The 24,221-nt window shown below is 46.1% G+C and overlaps 1 protein-coding gene across 2 annotated transcripts in view; it reads right to left on the bottom strand.

Moving 5' to 3' along the window:
- The window catches only part of CPXM2 (carboxypeptidase X, M14 family member 2), a 146,261-nt gene that overhangs the window by 33,204 nt on the left and 88,836 nt on the right, over nt 1-24,221 (bottom strand). For both annotated transcript variants that reach the window (XM_003904374.5, XM_009215569.4), the window contains 3 exons: nt 19,802-19,886; nt 18,679-18,829; nt 1,888-1,976 (listed from right to left, as the gene is read on the bottom strand). In XM_003904374.5, coding sequence (XP_003904423.3) covers nt 1,888-1,976; nt 18,679-18,829; nt 19,802-19,886 — 325 coding nt within the window. The remainder of the gene's footprint in view (nt 1-1,887; nt 1,977-18,678; nt 18,830-19,801; nt 19,887-24,221) is intronic.

The raw sequence follows: 24,221 nt of genomic DNA, 5'->3' as shown, positions 1-24,221 counted from the left end.
GAAAGATTTCTGCAGTAACCTAGCAGACTCCATATGGGGAAATTGCTCAAAACGTTGACTTCTTTCCCATCCCCAGGAGCCAGGAATCCAAATGGCAAATCATTTCTGGCTTGAAGACTCTTCAGGATTGATGGGTGCTCTCCCGGACAGTCTCTAGTTGATAACTGCTGAGCTGTGGGATCTCACAGGGGTCTTCCAGTGTCACCTGAGGGGGCTGCACTGATTATCCAAAGGTCCCTCTTGGCTCCAGTAGTGATCAGAGTTGCCTAGGGTAATGAAGCATACTCCGCTTGCTCTCCTTGTGAGAAAAGAGCCCCAAGTCTCCACGCAAGACAACTATTTACAGATAACAGCTACCTAAAGTCTCTGTGCAAGTCACTCATTTTAAATGCATTTAGATTTATTGCTTTTGACATTAATTGCACTGAGTTGATATCTGTCTCATTTCTGAGCTCAAGAAGCTGTGCTGAGACGTCCAGTGAGCAAAGCGGAGTTAACACATCAGTGCACCATAAAATGGAATGGCGAGCAGAGCCATATAAATACCCCAAAAATGTAGAGCAGCAGGGATGATTCACAGCCCTCAAGTCCAAACACATTATCTTGATTTCTGAAGAGCAAGACAGCAAGAAGATTTCTTAGCACATCCCACCTCTGCGTCTGTGCTGACAGGTGTCTGGAAGCTGTGTGAGTATCTCAAGTTAGATTACATCAAGACAAACCAGGCTTATTCATTCCATGGGATTGGAGCTCCACTTAATTACTCTGACCTCAGAAACATCTTCTACATTTGTACTGGATGGCTGCTCCCCTCCCTTAGCACCTACAAGGCTGCCCCCGCTTTGAGCCACGTTAATTTGCCCTTGGTGGATCCTTGTTCTGTAAATGTATTCAGAAGGACATTTCTGCATGTTCTATCTCTTCAGATTCTTAGCTCTCTAAGGATTTCTCATTTGCCAGCTCCTCCCCATGCTTTCTAGCACCTGCTGGGGGTGGGCGCAGCACAGGAATTCATAGGCACCGCACTTAGCGTAGGTACTGCCTTTTTAGCTTGTCCTAATAAACACCCTGTCCCTTCCCCCTTGTGCACTCAATATGCAAATGCTGTCAAAATCTCAGAACTATTGGGTTTCTATAATTAAATCTGGGGAAAAATCTCATCTGGGATTGTCTTTTCTTTCTAACAATACTAAGAGCTATGAAGCTATCAACCAGTAGTTCTGAAACCTGGCTGGACAGCAGAATCACAAAAAGAGGATTTAAAAATCTGGATCCCCAGGCTCCTGTCTCCTAAGGATTCTACTTTAACTGGCCTGAGATGGGGCTCAATTATCACTAGCTTTACAAATTTCCCCAGGTGATTCCAATATGCAACCAAGATTGAAACTCTGAGAATCTGAATAAGGGGTAGTGCTATAGTCTCTCAGTGCTGTTTTCCCATCTGCAAATAACAATAACCACAGTCCCTACCCTTCTAGAGTTATTAGGACTGAACACGGTCATGTACATAAGTTGGTCCTATGTGAATATTTTCTGCTATTATTATCGTGTTATCCTAGATCCTTTTTCTTCTTCAACTCTGCATCTGACCAACATCCTTAAATAGCACTCAAATCCACAATAATTCTTAAGATCTACAGTATTAACTGAGAAGAACCTGGATTCAAATTGTGTTTCAACAATCTGCCAGCCAGGAAGCCTTCCTCTGGTCACCTGAACCCCGAATCTTGAAATGACAAGCATTTAATGTGTCTTCAGCACATCAAATGATCATTCAGATCCCTAATCATCAACTTCTGGAAAAAAAAATTTAAGCGCTTATGGACACATAATATGTTGCTTTTTTTGACGAGTTCCTGGCATGAGGCTTTGTGATATGGGTCTTACCTGGCGCATTTCCTTATAGTTGTGGTGTTTAAAATCCAGGTCATCAGTGGTGGTCATCTCGTTCCGGCGGTGATAATAGTTATTAGGATCTAGGGACAGAAACATGATTTTGAATTCACTCCCATCCTTCTATCTCCCATGGCATCTCTGTTAGAGACACATGGGGACTGCAGGGACAGTGCAGTCCAATCTCTAGCTTCTAAGGTTGGTTCAGAGATGAGAAAACCAAACTACAGGAAGCAACTTAGGAGTCCGAATTGCCCAGTGGTTAAGAGTGTGGAGCCAGAATACCTGGGTTCAAATCGCCGCTCTTCTACTTACATGCCATATGAGTATGTAAGTGGGCAAGTTACTTGCACAGTGTTTGACTTGGTTTTTTACCCACGAACAAGAAAAAGAATGGTACCTCTCTCAATGGTTTATTGTTAGCATAGATGGGACAAATCTATGCACCCAGCAAGCTGTCAGCACTACATAAATAAATGAATGAATATCAAGACTCCACACATACGCATGGAGACTTCTGGAAGGATGTGGACCCTATAAGCCCCTTACCCAGTATTCATTCCCCTTCCTTCCTTCCTAAAAAAGCCCGATGTTTGGGAATCCCCTTTTCCCACTTCTAGGAAGATCTCAAGTCCCCAGCTCCAGGGCTCCAACATGACTGGCCAGTCAGAACACAGCATCTACTGGCCACTGTCATTGATCCAGATTGAAGGGAAGGACTTGATTGACACAGAGGAGGATTGAGTAACAATCTCTCCCCAGCAGTAAGAATGCAGAAGCACGCTGCCCACTTGCTACTATGGCCATCTGACCTCAAGAAGAACTAGCCTCAGGATGACTTCCGTGGTGCAGATGACCCACAGTAGAAGTCAGAGAACTCCAGTAACACTAAGAACAACTAAATCAACCAACCCCAGAGCCCAACTTTGGACAAGATAAAGACCCCCTTTTGCAGCTAAGCCAGTGGGAACTGGGGTTTCTGCTGTGGGAGCTGAAGCACCCTAGTGGATATAATCAGAATGTGTTAACAGAGCTGACCTTTGGGGACTGGGATTCGGGGGTCAGGGAGGCCATGTCTGCTCTTCACTTGATTCCCTTCCATATAAATTGACTCCCTCTCTGCATTCCTATAAGTGTGTATGGTTTATATAATTACAAAACCCAAGAACACAGAGAAGAGAGGATAGGACAGGGAGGAGCAAGAGCAAGAAGGAGGGCAGCCGTGAACGGATCACTCCATCTGCCTTGAGGTCCCCCAGCCAGCCTGGTGACATCTCCGTCAGGAAGATGACACTGGAAATGTGGTGCATTTCCTGCTCTGTTCAGCGCTCCCTCCAATGCAGAGAACCCGCAGCCCTAGAAACCGTGTCAGCAATGTGGGAACCATGCAGCTGTCTGTTTAACCCAGTGGCTCCTGGGGCCACTCTAGAGGCAGTGAGGGCAGTGGGGGGATGAGCACTCTGTGGTATGTGGAGCAGCGAGGCCAGATCTGTGCCACCAACTGTGGTCCACAGACCAGTAGCATTGGCTGTTTGCTAGATCCAGCCCTGATCTACTGAATTAGAAACCACACTGCAACAGGATCCCAGCTGGCTCTGTAGACATTCACAGTTTGAGAATACTCAGCACGTGTTACATACATCTGCCATCAACTGAGCCAGCCCTGTGCCTGCATCCCCACAGCCACAGGTCACAAGCACCATACCCAAACTGATCAAGGTTCACTTAAAGACTGGCTTCACCCTTGAGAACAGAGGCCACTTGCAATAAGTTAAAAATCACATATAGACTCAAGCACTGAAAATACAGCTTTAATATTCACAAATGGTTTTCCAGTCATGCGATTACAAACAAATAACTGTTATGGGAAGGGAAATAACGTGGGAGTACAACTGGCATTTTGTCCAGACAAGAAAGCAAAGCCATTCAGGCTTAGCCAGACGCCTCAGTGATTTATTTCTCAAGCCCTTTCCTTTTGGGAGTGGAGGCTGACCACGCCTCGGGCAAGCTGCCTTCCCCTTGATTTCCAAACCTGCCAGTTTCAAAGCAAAGGTAAAACATGTATTTTGCATTCATTTACACCTAACTTACTAGCAGGCTGTTATCTAAGAGCTATTCAACACGCCGGAAACCTCGGTGGGGGGTGGGGGGGGCGTCTTTTCAAAGGACTTTAAAGTCCCTTTTGTTTTGAAACACAAATTATGCCTTCAAGGTTCTCAAAAAGGATTGAAGAAAAACTGAGAGCCCTAAATACAAAAGAGCTCTGTGTTTGGCAACATTCTTCCTTCCTCAAGGCTAATCGGACTTCTGAAAGGTATGGGTACCTTTTCCAGAACTGTCTCAGAACTTCACAACTTCCAGTCACCCACATTTTGAACAAATACTCCCTTACTTGTCCATTTATTCTGATTGGGCAAAGTTTTATTGAGACCCTCCCTATTAGGAGCTCAGCACTTAGGTAAGCGATGAGTGAGGATCGAGCCCAGAGTCGATAGACAGAGCCAGTGAGTCATCTAAGCCAGCTATCGCCCGCTTCCTTCTGTGGACAAGAGAAGCCCTTCCTCCTGTCAGAGTTGTTTGAACCAGAGCGACTCCATCTTGAATAGGAGCTGCGGAAAATGAGGCTGAGACCTGCTGGGCTGCATTCCCAGTAAGTTAGGCATTCTAAGTCACAGGACGAGATAGGAGGCTGGCACAAGGAACAGGTCATAAAGACCCCGCTTATATAAAACCGGTTGCAGTAAAGAAGTCAGGAAAACCCATCAAAACCAAGATGGCAACAAGAGTGACCTCTGGTGGTCCTCAGTGCTCATTATACGCTAATTATAATGTATTAGCATGCTAAAGGCACTCCCACCAGCTCCATGACAGTTTACAGATGCTATGGCAAGATCAGGAAGTTACCCTATATGGTCTAAAAATGGATGGACCCTCAGTTCCAGGAATTGCTCCCTCTTTCCCAGAAAACTCATTAATAACCCATCCCTTGTTTAGCGTGTAATCAAGAAGTAACAATAAATAGAAGCAGCTGAGTGGCCCATGCCGCTGTTCTGCCTATGAAGTAGCCATTCTTTCTTTCTTTACTTTCTTAATAAACTTGCTTTCACTTTACTCTATGGATTCATCTCGAATTCTTTCTTGCGTGAGGCCCAGGGACCCTCTCTTGGGGTCTGAATTGGGACCCTTTTCCGGTAACACTCATGTGGGGAATCTATTCCAGGTGCTTCAGATATGCAAGTGTGAGCCTGCGACTCAGGAACACACTTCCTTCCTTCAGCTGGGCACTGGCTCAGAGATGATCCCAGGACCCAAGCCAGACCAATCAGATGAGTTTTCTCACAGAGCTTGCAGGAGCACAGTCTCTTCTGCTGGAGCCCTCGGAGGGTAGGATGTGAGTGGGAGGTGTTTGTGGCCAACCTGCCAGTCTGCAAGTTAGTGACAGGGGGAGCCCCGACCTCCACACGAAGGCCCTGAAATGTTAGATCTATTCTTGCCTGAAGCCAAAGTCAGACCTGCCCCTGGAATTTTCGCTTATGTGAGCCCGAATTTCTTTACATTTTTCTTAACCTAAGTTGAGTAGGACTTCTGACCTTTGAAACAGAAATTCAGGCTGATCCAGTCTATGGGGGCTTTATCCTCACAGAGGGAGCTTTGATCCCTTCCTGTGGTTACTTCTATACCTCCTGTGTATGGAAAACCAGCTGATTCGTCTGCAACACCTTAGTTACAGGGATGGACAGACTCCAGGAGTGGAGCCTGAAATGCTCTTTCCAACCTTACTTCCCTTATTAAACTACTCAAGCATTCTGCTCTGTCCAAATTGGTCTACTAATCCTGCCCTATTATGGGCTGAATTGTGCTCCCCCAACCAAAGAAAAGCTATGTTGGAGTCCTCACCCCCAGTGCTTGAGAGTGTGACCTTGCTTGGAGATGGGGTTTTTACTAAGGCTTTTGAGTTCAAGTAAAGTCATTAGGTGACTCCTCATCTGATAGGGAGATTTGAATACGGACACACACGGGGGGAACGCCAGGTGAGTGAAGGCAGAGGCTGTGGTGATGCACTTAGAAGCCGAGGGATGTCAAAGGCTGACATCAAACCACCTACAGCTCTGAGAGAGGCCTGGAGCAGACTTTCCCTGACAGCCCCAGAAGGAACCAGCCCTGTCAACACTTCGCTCTCGGCTTCTGGCCTCCAGAACTGTGGCAGGATAAGTTATTCTAAGCCACCAGTTTGGGGCACCTGGTTATACCAGCCCTAGGAAGCTACTACCTGCCCTAAACATCTCTGCCTCCTCACCCCCGAGTCCTCCTGTGGTTTTCTGTTGATTCCTCTGAGACCAGCACAAATGTCCGCTGCCCTGTAGGGCCTTCTGGTCACCCTCATCTCAGTCATTTCTTACTCCTCAGACATGGTCATAAAATAAATCCTTCGATCACCTGGACTACCTTTCACCTCCTTTCAATAATCTATTCTCAGATATCCCTGATGTAAATTCATGGGAGCCCTCCGGAGACTAAGAGCTCACTCGCTCACGAAGCAGCCTCTTGCGCTATTTTCAGCCCTAATTGCTAGGAAGGTCCTCCTTTATCAAGCTGAATTCTACCTGCTGATCTTAATTCATTCCTCTTCAGCTAGGATGACTAAGCCTCTCCCTTTCATGTACGATGGAGGCAGGAGAATAGGGCCTGGAAGAAGAAAACATAAGGCCGATTCATGCTGACTTCCTAGAACTAAATCAATTGGAAACACTTCAGCTATGACAGGAAATATCCTTTCCATTTACAGAGGGCATACACCAAGTAAATGACTCTGTAACTTTACTTCATCCTCTTCATTTACATAGGGTGTACACGAAGTGACCAGTGGAAACCTCTAGAAAATTCTGTAATGGGGCTCTTGAGCCCCCACGCTCAGGCCAGCCCCCACCCTGTGGTGCGTACTTTCATTTTCATTTTCAATATATCTCTGCTTTTGTTGCTTCATTCTTTCCTTGCTTTATGTATTTTGTCCAATTCTTTATTCAAGACACCAAGAACCTGGACACCCTCCATCAGTAACATGATGATCCTACAGATTTGGAGGAAATGTAGCCTATTTTCCCCTGAGTTGTCTCTGTTCCTGTCTAAACATCCCTATTCCCTGCACAGCCCTCACGATGATTTCCATGGCTCTCACTGCCCCAGTTCCCTCCTCTGAACACACTCTATTTCATCTGTCGCTTCCCCAACCTGTAGCACGTGGGACCCTGACATGTGGCCTAACAACAAAGCAACCAACTTGTCCCGGTTTTTCCCAGGACTGTCCTGGTTTTAAACAGGAAGCATCATGTCGTTGGAACCCCTCAGTCCCTGGCAGCCTGGGTCGGTTGGTCACCCCCTCCAACCAGCTCAAGCAACTTTGGCTTGGTATCTCCTTTCCTGTGACAACTTAATTACGTGGCTTAAATCACTTTAGCTTTTTAAGGATCACAGCTCTGACTCGGCAGATGCATGCCTATAGATGTTTTCTAGTTAAAAATTTAATTATTAATTGATTGGCCTGTTATTTTGCTGTCTTAATGACCACGGTATATGAGAAAGCAATCTCATGATCCCATCTTAGGCTAGATATGACCTACATTTGGCCAATGCCCATTGATTTATGCAGGTGTAGCTTTAATCTTGAAGCAAAAAGCTTTTACTGACTTCATCCTATTGTTCACTGAACACTGCTACATGCCCAGCACTGTGTGAGATGCTGGGGAAATAAGCATGAAAGATACAAGGCCCCCAACCATGAGGGGCTCACTCAAGGCTCATGGAAGGAGTACACACATCCGCAGACAGAGACGGACGTGTGGCAAAGGCTGCATTCCTCTTCATCTTCTGTTTCAGAAAGCACATGTGTGAGAGAGAACAAGAGACAGAGACCCTGCTTCCCGCTGCCTTCCCTGAAACACGAGGCCTAAGCTCTGTGGCATCAGGCAGCTCAATCTCTGACCCCATACCTGACAGCAAACAATTGGACATTCCCAGGACCCTATGCACATCCACAGGTTGTTCAGAAGTGAGAAATAAAAATAAAATTGTAAGCCCCCAACTGACTGAATGGACCACTTCTTGGCCAAGAGAATCCCAGAGAAACCTTGGATGCTGAGTTCACAGCTACAACGGATGGAGATGGGACACACCTCATTATACCCCATTCCTCACTGCCAGTCATTAGGCTTTCTACCCTATGGGCTAAACAGAAACCAGTCCTCTCAAAAGACAAGGTCCTTCCCAAGCACAGCTTATCTTCCCAAGCACCAAAAAAAGACAAGATCCTTCACCCCTCCCTGAGATGTTGCCTCCTCTATTCCCTTTTTCTTCAAATGTTCACCTATCTTATGTCAAATGTAGATTTACTGGGCACTGAAGTCTCCCAAGGATGTCATCATTTGCCTCAGTGCCAACCTGCCCCCCTTCTTGTAAGGAAAATGTATAAATACTAAATCTCCTGAGAACCTCTTTGAAAAACACAGCCACAGATGCTTCTGTGACTTGTGTTTCTCCCAGGCACACCCTCAGTTGGCTCAAAACACCGTGGTAGTTTGAGACTCAGGCCACAATCCCTCAGAGGAGGAGGAAGGAAGAGGAGGCTGGCTAAGGCTTGAGTGTCAGTGGTAGGAGGCCTGGGCTCTGAGGTGGCTACAGCCAGTTCCCCATGCAGCTGGGCTGTGAGCCATGTTGGGGACCAGATGACAGTGCAGACAGAGATGGAAAAGGGACACAATTGGAAGAGGAGATCTAGGAAAGGTGGAAGGAGGCCCCAGGTGGGCCTGGCAGCATCAGAACCCATCTCACCCTCTGCTAGTACCAGCACCCGCGCCAGCCACAGCTCAGGGCTCCTGAGCCCCAAACCAAGCACCTGCTCACTACATGAGTTTTCTTTCTTTCTTTCTTTTTTTTGAGATGGAGTTTTGCTCTTGTCACCCAGGCTGGAGTGCAGTGGCGCAATCTCGGCTCACTGCAACCTCCTGAGTACTGGGATTACAGGCACCCGCCACCATGCCCAGCTAATTTTTGTATTTTTCGTAGAGGTGGGGTTTCGCCATGTTGGCCAGGCTGGTCTTGGACTCCTGACCTCAGGTGATTTGTACATGGGACTATTCTTAAAAGAACAGTAAGAATCCCAGATCAAGTCCCATTACTGGGACTTCAAAGGGACCAAGATTCTTGGGCTACTGTGCTTGCTGTTTGCTGCTTTCTGGTTGGGACCTTGACTGAAATGAGTAGGTGCTTGGCTGGGGAAAAGAGGTTCCTTTTTTGGGAAAGCAGCTCACCTGCAACCTAGAAGCCTGGGCTCAGGATACCTGTGAATGCTCCATCCAGACTGGCAGACCCACAGGGACAGCAAATTCCAGGTTACCCGGGGATGGCAGAGAGGACTGGGGAGTGATTACTCTGGATTTGTAGCCCCCATTTTTCTAAGAGATGGTTTAATTATTTTTCTCTCTCTCTTCTTTTCTTATTCCTCCAGTTCCCCACTTCCTACTTAGCGCTTTAGAAATGCAAATACTGGCCAAGAGTGGTGGCTCATGCCTGTAATCCTAGCACTCTGGGAGGCTGAGGTGGGTGGATCACCTGAGGTAAGGAGTTCAAGACCAGCCTGGCCAACATGGTGAAACCCCGGTCTCCACTAAAAATACAAAAATTAGCTGGGAGTGGTGGCACACACCTGTGATCCTAGCTACTCAGGAGGCTGAGGCAGGAGAATCACTTGAACCCCAGAGGCAGAAGTTGCAGTGAGCTGAGATCGTGCCACTGCACTCCAGCCTGGGCGATAGAGCAAGACTCCATCTCAAAAAAAAAAAAAAAAGAAAAGAAAGAAAGAAAAGAAAAAGCAATGCAGATACAGCCTTTTACCTCCCCCTTCACCAGCCTCTCCCTACAGGGCAAGTTCTTTTAATTATCTGCTCCAAAACAAGTCTGGGGAGTTACAAGTGGATTTACAAAGCAAAGCAAGCCCGATATGAAACTTTCCCCCTCCAGGAGGTTGCCTGCCCATAAAGGTGCCAGCAGTCACCAGCCCGACCAACCAGTAGAGAAGGCACCAGGAGGTTGCCTGCCCATGAAGGTGCCGGCAGTCACCAGCCCGACCAACCAGTAGGGAAGGCATCAGAGCTAGCATGGACCCTTCACCATTGCTTGTTCCCTCCCCTGCCTTTTAAAAGTGCCCACTTTGTGCTCCGAAAGTGAAGTGGCACATTTAAAGACAAGACGCCTCTTCCCCTAAACTGGCTTCAGAATAAACCACTTTCTTTATACCAGAACTCACTCTTGTTAATTGGACTCTGCATGCGGTGAGAGCAGTGAACCTGCTGTTCAGTTTCAGGTTCAGGGAGGTTTTAGGGGGTGAGGACAAAGTTTTGAAATTAGAGAGACCTGGGGCTTGCACAACATTATGAATACACTAAATATCACCAAAGCGTACCCTTTAAAAGCCTTAGTGTATATTATATGAATTTCATCTTGATTTAAAAAAAAAAAAAGGATCCCTGGCCCCCTAAGTGCTCTCTGAGGACTGAGGACACCAGAGGTGCTAGGTCACAGGCGATTTTTCTTTACCTGGCACAACACCAGCCTCCCACCCAAGGAACAGCTGCCACGGTGGCCTTGTGACCTCCCTGAGCCCCAACACGCTCAGCAAACCCCTGAACACAGATGGCCTGGCTCCACATGCGAGCTGAGCATGAAACCCCTCCCCCTCCCACAAAGAGCTGGCTGTCTGATGCAGTCACCTTTGTCCAGACCCCACTGACTCCTCTGATGACAAAGTAATTCCTATAGAGCAAGGCCAAGAGAGATCCAGGAGCCGCAGACCCCCAGGCACAGCCTCACCTGATCCTGGGTCATCACTGTCAGCAAGAGCATCAAACCTGTCGCCCCACAGGGCCCCTCAGAGGGGGCAGCACATCCTCTGTGCTTATTTACTCACTTCCACCCTGTTTCCTATGTCCCCATCACACGGCTTCTCCACTGTAGGAGAGGAAGTCCAGGAAACCCTCTGGTTCTTTGGCAGATGCTGCTGTGCCGACAGCCCCGGGCCAATTTGCAGCTTGACTGGCAGGGAAGCTGTCGGGAAAGACAGTTTTCAAGAGTGTGGCTGTTTTAACAGTTTCCCAAGATCATCAACATTGGGCAGCTGGACCACGAAGAGAAATCTCACATTTATTTAAACTTGGTAATGTTAGAGACAAATGCTTGTTCCTCGGTGCCGAAAAGAAGAACCAGCACTCAAAGAATCTTCCCAGCAAGGCAATTTTACTTCTGTGGAGGGGTGCAATGTGCGGATGGAGCAATGGTGAGAGCAGCCTGAACGAGGGAGGGGAAAGGGTTCTTATTCCTGATGCAGGTAGCCCCTGCTGCTGTGCTGCTCCCCTATTGGCTAGGGTTGGATCGCACAGTCTAAGCTGATTCCAACTGTCTTTTTTAAAGAGAGCAGGGGTGCGAGCCAGAGTGGCGTGGTGAGTAGTTTGGTGAGAAAGGTGGTTACAAAACAGGTGACTCAGGATAATTCAGGTCAGAGCAGGTGACCAGGGGTGACTCAGAACGGAGCAGGTGACCAGGGGAACAGATGTGAACTACTGATTAGAACTGGTGGAAAAGGTTGTTTACTGAAACTAGGGGTGAGGGGGCAAAGAGAACCAGGAAGTTAAACTTTAAAATGGAGAACAAAGAATAAGAGAGTTGAACATACTGACATACTGGTTCTTTGAAGAGAAACTTGGAGTTTACTATATTTAACAGTAAGGGGAAGCTGCCTTCTGCTGCTGGGAGGACAGGCTGCAGCCAGCAAGGGCCGATCCCACTTCCCTTCCTGGGAAGGATTCACCAGGAATAAAGGCGTCTCACAGGTACAGGCAGGTCTCCCACATCGTGCCAGGAGAGACGGGGGAAGCAAGTGTATCTATCTTATCTCAGATTCCCAAGCATCTGCCTCAGCAGGCACCCCATACATATTTAATATATGAATGAGTGAGTGAGTAAATGAATAAATGGATGGGTGGACATTCTAGTCAAGTTATTTGGGAAAGGCCAGTTATGAAGAAGATGCACATTCTAGGGCACATGAGGTCTCTAACTGGGGCCCACCTGAAGCTGCGATGCTATCACCCTATTACCATGGCAGAATAGAGAATGGAAGGTCGGGGGGCGGGGGTTAAAATTAAAGCCACATCATCAGGGGTGAGGACAGTCACGAGAGTGTGCCATCTTTGAGTCTCAGTATTGGTTTCCTGGGGCTGCCATAACAAAGCACACCACATTCCAGGTGGCTTAAAACAGCAGAAATGGGGGCTGGGCATGGTGGCTCATGCCTGTAATCCCAGCACTTTGGGAGGCAGAGGCGGTAAATCATCTGAGGTTGGGAGTTCGAGACCAGCCTGACCAACATGGAGAAACCCCGTCTCTACTACAAAAACTACAAAATTAGCCAGGTGTGGTGGTGCATGCCTGTAATCCCAGCTACTCAGAAAGGTTGAGGCAGAAGAATCGCTTGAACCTAGGAGGCAGGGGCTGCAGTGAGCCAAGATCGTGCCCCTGCACTCCAGCCTGGGAACAGCAGAAATGGACTCTCTCACGGTTCTGAAGGATACAGCTTCAAGGCATCAGCAGGGCCGTGGTCTCTCTAAAAGCTCTAGGGGAGGATCCTTCCCTGCGTCTTCCAATGTCCGTTGGCTGTCTGCAACCCTTGGCTTATAGCCACATCACTCCGATCTCCACCTCTGATGTCACGTGGCATTCTCCCTGTGTGCCTCTGTATGTCTGTTTTCTCTTCTTAAGGACACCAGTCATTGGATTAAGGGCCTACCCTCATCCAGTATGATCTCTTGATTGATAACATTTGTAAAGACCCTGTTTCTAAATAAGATCACATACAAGGTTCTAGGGGGACCTCCTCTTGACTGATTATATCTGCAAGGACCCTGTTGCTAAATAAGATCACATTGGAGGTTCTGAGGGGGACATGAATTCTGGGGACACTATTCAGCCTGGTGCAGTAAGTCATGGCGAGCCCTGAACAAATGCCCACTGCGAGAGGCCATCCTTCCGAACTGAGCTGCTTCTGTACAGTGAGCAGTGGGCTTCTTGCTGCACAGCTGAACCCAGGCCCAGAGTTTGAGACAGGCCAGGAGAGAAATCTGTGGCTCCCCATGTGACCTGTTATTTCAAACTCAAATCCCAGAGTACTTTGCACAGGGAGAGGCCTTGGCATTCTTGTTGTTGGGAAAGTAACGATTTAGCACCATTAGCGAGTCACAGAGAGCACAGAAAACAAAACCAGGACAGGGTTAATGGGGAGGAAGTATCTTCCCACATCCACTCACCACCTATGGGATCTGGTGACCTCAGAAATGAGGCAGCCACAGAACAAAATAGCCAAATCTCGGGCAGGGCAAGGAGGAAGAAGGGGAAATTGGGAAAAATAAAGCATGTTGAGCACTAACCATGCACTGGTACTCTACAGACACAGTCATTTAGTCTTCACAGAGTCCCGGATCAGGAATGGAGGGGCTGCTGGAAACTTACAGTCAAAACAAGAGCAGCCTCTTCTGCTTCCTAGGGGAGTAGCAGAGTTCTTCTCACGGAACTCATGGTTTTGAAAGGCAAGGCGCCAGCTAGCCAGGATGGAAGAAGGTCTCTATCAAAAAAAAACCCCAGACATTCCGCCCACCACCCCAGCCCAGAAGCCCCAGGGAAGGAAGCCAGGGGACAGCAGAGACAGAGATGGGAAATGAGAAGCAGAGACAGATAAGAAAGATCTCCCCAGGGAGAGCACAGTTCTGACGCCAGTGCGGCAGGGCAGCGGGCTAGACCGGGGAGGAAGGCAGTGAGCAACAGATTGGTTCCCCTTGCTGGGATGACAAGAAAACTCAGGAAGGGAAATGCTGATTGCCTGGGCTGCCCTTTTGTTATCCCCAGACCTTCTGCAATACTCATGCATGCAAATTGGCATCAGTGGAGACTACTGTTCTAGAACCCAGAGCCACTGGCAGGAAAGACCCAAGGGAACCCAGAGCAGAGCTGGGACCCGCAAGCAGTAGAAGACAGGTGGGTAGCCAACCCAGAGTCCCCAGAATCCCTAGGGAAGGAGGAGATTTGGGATTTCCCATAGGACTATGAGGAATATTTGTGTTATTTTATTTGAATGTTTTATGAAAGCATGACCAGAGAAGTTGAAGGACTCAGCCACACCCCTACAGTGAAGGTATTCCCTCCACTCCATAGGAAAGTAAACCATAGAACATTTGCACAGGCTACCTGAGACCACAGTTGCAGAGGAATAGAAGTGGAATTTGCACCCAGGTCCGAGCTGAGCCAAAGCTCATGACCCTTCTGTCCACCAGGCTTCCCTTGAAAGCAGTGTGAACTCATTTCCTTTTTAAGGCCCCGGCAACCAGAAGGGCTCATCTGGTACTCAGCAACTCCAAGAAGCTCGTCAATGCCCATCAAAAAGACGCTGATGACATCACCCTCAGCAAAAGGAGGCCTAGAATGAGGAAGCCAACGGCTGCTTCATGCCCTCTAATTCCTATCTTTTCAAGAGCCCAGGCCTGGGGCCCAAATGAATGATCAACTCCTTGGCACAAGAGGGTATTCAGACTTAGCAAGCAAAAATGGAAGGGAGCAAAGCAAATCAATTTATGTACAAAGTCTTGCACCCATAGTGACCCAACAGAGCAACAGCCCATCCTTTCTCCAATTTGTTCATCTTGATGGTGGGTGGGATGACTGGCTGAAACATCATAGCTCAGCAAGACAGGTGGTGGCCTTACAATTAAAATAGCTTTTCAATAATTATGAACTAGTGAACATGGGCTGGGAAGATGTACATATTAGGAGGAAGAATGCAGCGTGTCACCTGCTCCTGGCCAACTTGGAGGACTGACTTCAAGGCACTGCCTTTCGGCAGCTCCTCTGTGCTTGAGGGAGTGGCTCCTGTCCACAGATCTCTGTGCCTGTCACTAGGTTCTCTGAGTTATACCCAAGAACCCTGGACACCTCAGTGCTGTGCAGAGGGAGGACAGTTGCTCAGACCTGGTGGCCAGGAAGACGAGGTAGAATGAGTGACAACTTCCCCCAAAGACACCAAAGCCTCACACATTCATAATAGAAGCTATTGGGCATTTCCAGGGGCTCAAGCACAGCCACCTCCCTATCTTGAAGGTCATTTCCTACAATGCTGGGTACTAACTCTGTAGCCTAGTGGGGTAATCATTTGCAAAGCTCACCTGGTCCTTTCAAGAGCCAGGCAGTGTGTAATGCAGTGTTGTTTGCAATAGCAAAAGCTCTGAAAACCATCAAGGCCGTGACCATCTGGCCAGTCAGCTGGCACAGTTCTTAACTCGCATTTTTTTATTGTTAAAACTTTATCTTCAGAATTCTCCCCAGGTTCTGATAAGCATAGATATTCAGTGCAAAATGGACTAGTCCATTCAACCTTAGAAAAGAGGACTTTCTTTTACTGTTTTTTATTAATAGCAATCAAATTATTTTTATTTATTTATTTAAGACTCTGTGTGTGTGTGTGTGTATGTGTGTGTATTTGAGATAGGGTCTCACTCTGTCACCCAGGCTGGAGTGCAGTGGTGTGATCTAGGCTCACTGTGACCTTGCCTCCCGGGCTCAGGTGATTCTTGTGCCTCAGCCTCCCAAGTAGCTGGGATTACAGGCGCCCACCACCACGCTGGGATAATTTTTGTATTTTTAGTAGAGATGAGGTTTCATCATGTTGGTCAGGCTGGTTTTGAATTGCTGACCTCAAATGATCCACCTGCCTCAGCCTTGCAAAGTGCTGGGATTACAGTCGTGAGCCACCGTGCCCTGCCAAATTATTTTTAATTGTGGAAAACTACACATAACATAAATGTTACCATCTTGACCATTTTTCCAGTGTATAGTGCAGTAGTGATGAGTACATACACCTTGCTGTGAAACCACCAGCCATCTCCAGAATGTTTTCATCTTGCAAAACTGACAGTCTTTACCCATTCAACAACAACTCTCCATTTTCTTTTACTTTTGAGCTTTAAAAATTCTATTAATAGACCATGGTATATGGTAATTCACTTTTCAGCTCAAAAATTTCTGGAAACATTATGCATAGAGTCTTAAAAAGCACCAGCACCCTCATCCGCCCCCACCGGAGAGTTCACAGGAAGACGGTGAGGGAAGAAAGGGACAGAACAAAGAGACACAGAAGCAAAGGTAAATGAATGTTTCATGAGAAAGAGGCCTGGGAAGTGCAGACTTGGAGAGGCTGCATTTCAACCACGAGGTCACCTTGGGTAATCCCTGGCCCTGGCCTCAATAACTTTTACAAAGGAATCTCCCTAGCACCAGGGTGATGAGCAAGACTCGTTTTGCGCCCCTGAGCAGCCCCATCCTTGGACATGACCCCATCAGGCAGCACGCATGAACAGCCGCTCCCTTCTAAGCAAACTGCTAAATAACTTCTAGAAAAAAAATGGTCCTTAATATTTGGGGGATGGAAAACAGAACCATTCTGAGTCCATACATGAATTCAGATTTCACAGTGTAACCCTGACTTTGTGAGGGTTTAAAGGACCTCCAGGGCCCATCTTCAAACACACACACACCAAGAATAACTTCACAGGGAAATATTTATTTAATGAGACTCTTACAGGCTGCCCTTTGCCCTTTGCCAACAACAGATGAATTTCTACCCGCAGAGAAAAGCCGCAGGTTACTTTTTCCAGCAAGCAGGCCAAGGCTGTGCTGAGCAGAACAGGAGAGCAAGACTCGTGGGCTGGCATCAAGAGGGCCAGAGCCCATAAATGCCTCCCTGAAGATACCTGTGCCCACAGTCGCCCTGTGCTGGAGAACCTGGCAGGTCCAGGATGCCAGGACCGGTCCTGAGGCAATTCCTGCACCAGCCCACCACAGAAGGAGGCCCACATCCACGATCAGGCAGGCCTTCCACATTCTCTCTGCATCTGCCTTGAAACTGGGCACATTCTTCACACCAGCAATCCTACTCATCATAATCTAATTTCAGGAAATAATTGTGGACACACACAAAAGAAGGACAGAGAATTAAGAATGTTCTCTGTGGGGTTGTTTACAGAATCCAGTGATTAGAAACAACTGAACTTCCGACCGTCTGAGGCAGACTGAAAACATGGCATTTTGTCCGTGGGCTAAAGGAGAAGCATCCCAAAGACAATGGTCTCTAATGGTTTTGATGACATAAAAAAAAAAGTTGCACAATTGAATAAGTACACATAAATATAAAACAAAATATATATATATATGACCAGTGTGAGGGTAAGCAGTTAGGTAGAAAGATCTGTCTTTCTCACCAATATGAGGTTTGGATTGTAAAAATCTGAGGTTGGCTAGCAAGATCATGAATACTATGGGATTGAGAGAAAAACAATTAAATGACCTTCAGTATGCTTCGAAAATACAGGAAATGTAAGTTCATGGAGAGGGGGTTACTACAGAAATAGCCTGAGAGCTGGCACCCTGCCCCGGGCAGTGCTGGGAGGGTCTAGGAGTCCCACAGGTAGCCAGCCCCACACCTCACACTGGGCAGGGGTGGGAAGGCCCCACTGGAGAGTTTGGGGGTTGAGCGATGACTGTGCCCCATGTCCCCACGGCCTGCCTGTGTGGATGGACTATAGGTGAATAGGAATGTGAAGGTTCCTATAGGCCCCATGAGGTGATGACGCCCTGTAGGGGGTGATCTCGGGCCAGCCACATTCCCTGGAGATGTGTGTTCAGGATGAAGAGGCTGCGGCCTGCAGGCTTCATCCAGGCACAAGCTTAGAATGCCTGAAAGGCCAGGACAGAGCAGCCTGTCCAGAAAAGACATTACCAAAGATGCAGGTGGCACATGTGAATTAAAACCCCCTTTCTTCAAGCCACCCTGAGGTTACCCCCAAATATCATCATGTGAAAATAAGGCAAGTGGAATACTACCTGAATAAGCATTTACTCAAAGACACAGGCTTCCAAGAGCAGTTACTCCATCAGAAAAAGACTATGTTAATGGTTTGGAATGAACTTCTACCACCTCCGTACCTCACCGCCACTACCCAGTGTCATGGGATCTGCCAATGACAAATAAATGTGTTCTCCCAAATTTCTACATAATTTTTTTTCTCACTTCTTAGTGGTACGTATCGTCTTAAAATCACAGTAGGCAAAACTGCACTTGGCAAGGGACTTCAGTAGCCCCATTGTTCACTATGCTTCCCAGTGGGCTTATGGGAAATTTTTATTTATTTTCTTTTTGGTTCACCTATGTTTTCTAAATATTCTACAACAGACATGTATTTTTTTCTACACAAGAAAACAATTGCTTAGTGTATTATTACTTTTTATCTTTTTATTTTTTTGAGACAGGGTCTCACTCCATCACCCAGGCTGGAGTGCAGTGGTGCGATTTCAGCTCACTGCAGCCTCAACCTCCTAGGCTCAAGCAATCCTCCTGCCTCAGCCTCCCAAGTAGTAGGGAATATAGGCTCACTCCACCATGCCTGGGTAATTCTTAAATTTTATTATTTATTTATTTTTATTTTTGTGGAGACAGGGTCTCCCTTTGTGGCCCAGGCTGGTCTTGAACTTCCAGCCTCAAGTGATCCTTCCTCCTTAGCCTCCCCAAATGCTGGGATTACAGGCGTGAGCTACTGTGCTTGGACTGCTTAGTTCATTTTTATTTGCCTTGGCTGGGCATCTGTTTTCCATCAGTACTCCCACCCTTCAGGAAGCACGGGATGGGGAGGTTGAACTCACCTGGCAGAGGGCAGCCCAGGATCTCCATTCTCATGCAGATGCTCCCATTATCAAACCAGGACCTTGGGTTTATGCGGATGTAGCGGGCCACCATGGGGACGGGCAGCTCGTTGAGAACAGGGATCTCCTTCTCACTGTTTCCTTCAAATATCTATTTATGCTCAAGGAAGAAAAGGAAAATCTTTTAGTGCTTAATTACCAAGAGATGAAGAGTCAGAATTCACTCATTCAACAAGACCTTATTGAGGAAAACCTAATGCGTGCTAGGCATTGAAGATAAAAGAAGAAATGAATCAGGCCAGGCCCCTGCCCGCAGGAAGCCTCCATCTAGTTGGTATGCGAGGAGCGGGTAATTATATATTGTAGGAAAAATCTATCGGTGTCATGGCAAAGGGACAGCTAGAGAGCTTTGGGACTTCAGAAGATGGAGAGGACCAGGCAAAGTTTTGGGGAAAAGGGGCTGTTTGAATTGGCATTGAAGGAAAGCTATTTAGATCTGTAGGGATGAGAGGGTATCCAGAGAAAATGAACAATGAGTGCAGAAGTCTAAATATTGGATTCCTCGGCAGAAGAGCAGCTGGTTCACTTGTACAAGGACACAGGACTGTGTGTAGGGGGTAAGAATGAGAAAGAAGATTGAAAAAGGAGGCCACAGTCAGACTAGTCAGACTGTGTAAGATATTGGATACCATGCTAGGAATACACACTTGAGAATCTGAGGAAGAGAGTGACAGGATCAGGACTAAGCTGGAGCTAATCATGGAACTGAAAGGCCAAGGTCACGAAATGAAGTTAGGAAACTATTAAGAAGAGCTGCAAGAGGCCCCAGCATGCATGCAACTTCCAGGGCTACCTTGCAAATTACATAAGAGGCTGTATCCCTGCAGTTCCCTGATGGGAGTAAATAAAGGCTGAATTTTACATTAGCTCTAAATAAATGTGTGTCACTTGCTGCTGGGCTTCAGGGCATGGGAAGGGGTCTCTGTCCATCAGACCCTCATGGTAGGTTTGAGTTGACACAGAATCCACAAATCTCCAAAGAATTGATCATACATTGCCTCTCTTTGCAAAACTCCACCCAGCCAGGCACCAAAGGCATGGTTAGATGGAGGATGAGACTCACCATGTCTCCAGATCCATTCTTAACAGTGACCCACGTGTGGCTGTCATTGCTCACCATGACCTTATACGATGTCACCCAGTCACTCCTACGAGAAAATAAAACATCATCAGGACTATACACTTTAAAATGTTTATTTTTCCATGAAGAGGTTTAGAGGTGAGGAGAGCAGGTGCCAGAGGCAGACAGCACTGGGTCAAACCCTGGTTCCAGGACATTTACAGCTCTGTGACCTCAGCCAGGTAACTAACTGACCAATCTATGCTGCTATTTATTCATCCATAATATGGGAATCATAAAAGCATCAACCTTAAAGAATTAACGTAAGCCTTAGTTTAATGCCCTTTAATCACTTAGAACACGGCCTAGCCCCAGTCATCACTAACTGTTGATCACACACATAAAGATATACAAATGGGCATCTATCTTTTTGCATTGAACACCTACATCACACCCAAGAAACTTAACAGAAAAATAATCTCAGTAAAGATTGCAAACTGGTCTAAAAATTTTGGTTGGGAAGCTGATTTGGGAATGTAACAAATGAGATTTTACTCATCACAAAAATAAAATCTTGAGTGTCTAAGAGATACTGGGTTTCTCCTTGGCTGTCACAGCCACACAGAAAATCCCCACCCCAGGAAGAATCCAGTGATGGCTGGACCTAAAGCCGTACCCCCATCATCACACCCCACTGCACAGAAATTTCTGGGGGTAAAATCGACATAATTTGACTTTCCAGAGTGGAGGTCAACCTGATAGCCTTGGCAAGAAAAGTGACCTATGCCTTTTTTTCTCACTGCCTCAGTTTTTTATAATGTTAGTTGTTGAACAATATAGGAAAGTCTTCCTGAGTACTCACCCCCCTGTAATTTTGTAAATACTGGAACTAAGCAGCAATTTACCAGATTTTTTGTTTTTTGTTTTGAAAATTCTGCCCATTAAAGTATTTGGAATCTTTTTCCTACTTGCCTGCTTGCCCTCAGGATTGAGATCTATCCAAATAAGGTTTTGAGTTTCCTATCTGAATTTATACTGCCCAGTAGAGTTTATTTCAAAAGAACAGCTGGTTCTATGCAAGCTGGTTCATCCGACTGACTTGTCATGAAAATGATTCTTAGGTGCTTTTATACATGCTTGGAAACAAACCCTCACCTCACACCTTCTCTTCTTCTCCTCTCTCCTCCCCACCAGCTCTGTCTGAATACCTATTAGAAGCCAGAATAGATCACACATCACATTCCTTCTCTGATAGCCACCACTGTGAGCCCAGGGCTGTGGAGGGAGATACACTGGCATTGCCTTAACAAGAAAAGCACCTCAGTAACAGCTCCTTCCTTTTCCCTGGAAAATTATCCACACCCAAAATAGCAACCTGTTTCCCACATACAAATAATTTCCAAATGACTTGTAGCTGCCATTCCCTTTGCTGTCTGTTTTTCAGCTGATAAGGCCCGAGGGTGATACAGCAAGACAGACAACAGAGGCGGGAGCTGTATCCTGCCAAGACAGAGGTGATGAATGTAGGAAACCCCTCGGTCAAGAGAAGCACAAGACAATAAGCGGGGAGTAGAGAGAAAAAGAAAAAGAAGTTCTCCAACGAAAATGAGAGGGTGGGGAAAAAAAGGAAATGAAAGCCAAGTCATAATTTCTCAAACTCAAACTAAAACAATTTTAAAAAAAAGAATACTAATCCCCTACTTATGTTTGAATTATAATTGTTTCTGTGGCTCAGAACTATCTTCTGAACTGCAAAGCTACATCATATCTTCTTGCCTAGTTGACCCCTCCACTTAACGTCCCTGCGACATCTCAAATTCAACTTGCTTTAAATGAACTGATTCACACCTTCTGCTCTACACCATGACCATAGCAGTCCACCAGAGGCCCTGCCCCAGGAAAGGTACTGCCATCCACCCAGGGAGGCCAAAATCCCAGTGTTAGCCTGGGTGTCCCACCTTCCCTTCCTCCCTGATATGGTTTGCCTGTGTCCTCACCCAAGTTTCATATTGAATTGTAGCTCCCATAATCCCCAAGTGTTGTGGGAGGGACCCGGTGGGAGGTAATTAAATCATGGGGACAGGTTCTTCCCATCTCATTCTCATGAGAGTGAATAAGTCTCACAAGATCTGATGGTTTTGTAAAGGGCAGTTTCCCTGCACATGCTCTCTTGCCTGCAGCCATGTAAGACATGACTGCTTCTCTTTTGCTTTCCACCATGATTGTGAGGCCTCCCCAGCCATGTGGAACTGTGAGTCCATTAAGTCTCTTTTTCTTCATAAGTTACCTAGTCTTGGATATTTCTCCATAGCAGTATGAAAACAGACTGATATATTCCCCTATATTGAATCCATCACCAACTTCTGTCAATTTTAACTCCCACATTTTTAAGAATGTATCCAACTCTCTCCACCTCTCCTGCCACCACCCCAGTTCACTCTCTCAGGCCCCCTGGCATCTAAATTGCTCCCCCACCTATGTTGCAGGCAAGAGCTTACTTTTCTAATGAAATATTATCATGTCATCCCTGCTTAAAATAGCTTTTATTTTAAGTATTCTCATATTAAGCATTGTGCTATCTTAGTATTAACAAAATCCTCATCACACTCTACTGGACCCTTGCTTGCCTTGTGTTCTCTGTGTTCTTTCTTTCAATTCCTGATACTGTTTATACTCTCTCTTGCCCCAGGGCCTTTGCACATACTGCTGCATCTGTCTGAACCCCTCCTCTTCTCTCCTCCTCTGTCTGCCTTTAAATTATTCAGACCCCAAACCAAATAAAAAAGCTAGTCCTAACCCTTCGATCTAGCCAATTTCTTTTCTTGTATGCTTTCTTTCATAGTTTAATTCAGTTTGTAATTTCATACTCCTTTCTGGAATTACCTGATACTGTCATTCTCTCCCACTGAGGTATAAGCATCTCACAGATGGAGAAAGGAGGGCCCATGGCACTTGGAAGACAGAAAGGATGCTGGTGCCCCAGGAGAGCAGAGGAAGGGACAGGGGCGCAGAGGCCAGGGCATGGTGGGCTTTTAGGCCATTTGATAGGAGTGGAACTTCCTCTGCCGGGCAGTAAGGAGCTACCCCTCTTGAAGTTCACCAAGGGTGGTCAAAGTACCTGAAGACCAGTTAGAAAGTCTCTGCTTCCAAAAATTCCACCGTAATAGAATGCGTGCCAATCAGAGGCTGTCCTTGTTTTTTCCCTGTTTAGAAAACTAACTCCCCTTTCTACCACCTTTGAATCACTGCTGAAATAAGCGTGATCACAGATGGGTCCTCTTGTCACAGGTTTATGAAGACTTTGTTCATTTTGTTTCAGGCCTAGTTTCATCTTTGACAATTCTTATCATTGCTTATAATTATGCTTTATTCATTCTCACTGCTTTCTACTACTCTACTCTGAGAACAGTCACCATAATTTTTTTTATCCATTTTATTGCTAATGGGGATTTGAGTAGTTTCCAGTTTAGATTATTAGGAAGAGTGCTTCTGTGAACATTCTTGCATGTATCTTTCAGTGAATTTATATAAAAATTCTGTTTGGTGTATAATTAGGAGTGGAATTGCTAGGTCATAGGGTCAGAGGGTAGATGTATGTTCATATACCTATGTTCAGCTGCAGTATTTTCCAAATTAATTATACCTATTTGTACTCAGACCAGCAATAAACAAGAGTCTGGTTGTTCCACGCTCTTATTGACACTCGATAGTATCTTCCTTTTTTATTTTAGCCATTCTTGATGGATGTACCCTTTTATCTCATTGTTGATTTATTTTAATTTGCTTGGTGACTAATGAAGTTCAATATTTTGTATGTTCATTGGGTATTTGAATACCATCTTTTCAGAAGTGCCTACTCAAGTTTTCCTCCTGTTTCAATTAGGTTGTCTATCTTTCTCACATTGATTTATAGAGCTCTTTATACATTCTAGATATAAGTTGAATAATATATACATATATTGCAAATATCTCCCCCAGTCTGTCTTCTCTTTCTTATCTCTCTTTCTTGTCTCTCTTTCTTTCTCTCTTTCTTTCTTTCTTTCTTTCTTTCTTTCTTTCTTTCTTTCTTTCTTTTTTTTGAGACAGGGTATTGCTCTGTCATCCAGACTGGAGCCTCCCAGGCTCAAGCAATCCACCCACTTCAGAGTCTCTCAAGTAGCTGGGACTACAGACGTGCACCACCACACGCAGCTAATCTTTGTTTTTTTTTTTTTTTTTTGGAGAGATGGGGTTTTGCCATGTTGCCCAGGCTTGTCTCAAACTCCTGGGCTCAAGTGATCTACCCACCTTGGCCTCCCAAAATGCTGGGATTACAGGTGTGTGCCAACACGCCCAGCCTATGGTGTCTTTTGATGAAAAAAAATTCTTAATATAATCCAATCTTAGCAATTTTTTTCTTTATGGCTTTCAGTATTTTTGTTCT

The sequence above is a fragment of the Papio anubis genome, chromosome 11, assembly GCF_008728515.1.
Source record: "Papio anubis isolate 15944 chromosome 11, Panubis1.0, whole genome shotgun sequence".
NCBI classification, from domain to species: Eukaryota; Metazoa; Chordata; class Mammalia; order Primates; family Cercopithecidae; genus Papio; species Papio anubis.
The sequence above is the reverse complement of the archived record's forward strand: the minus strand, read 5'-3'. Positions and strand labels throughout refer to the sequence as shown.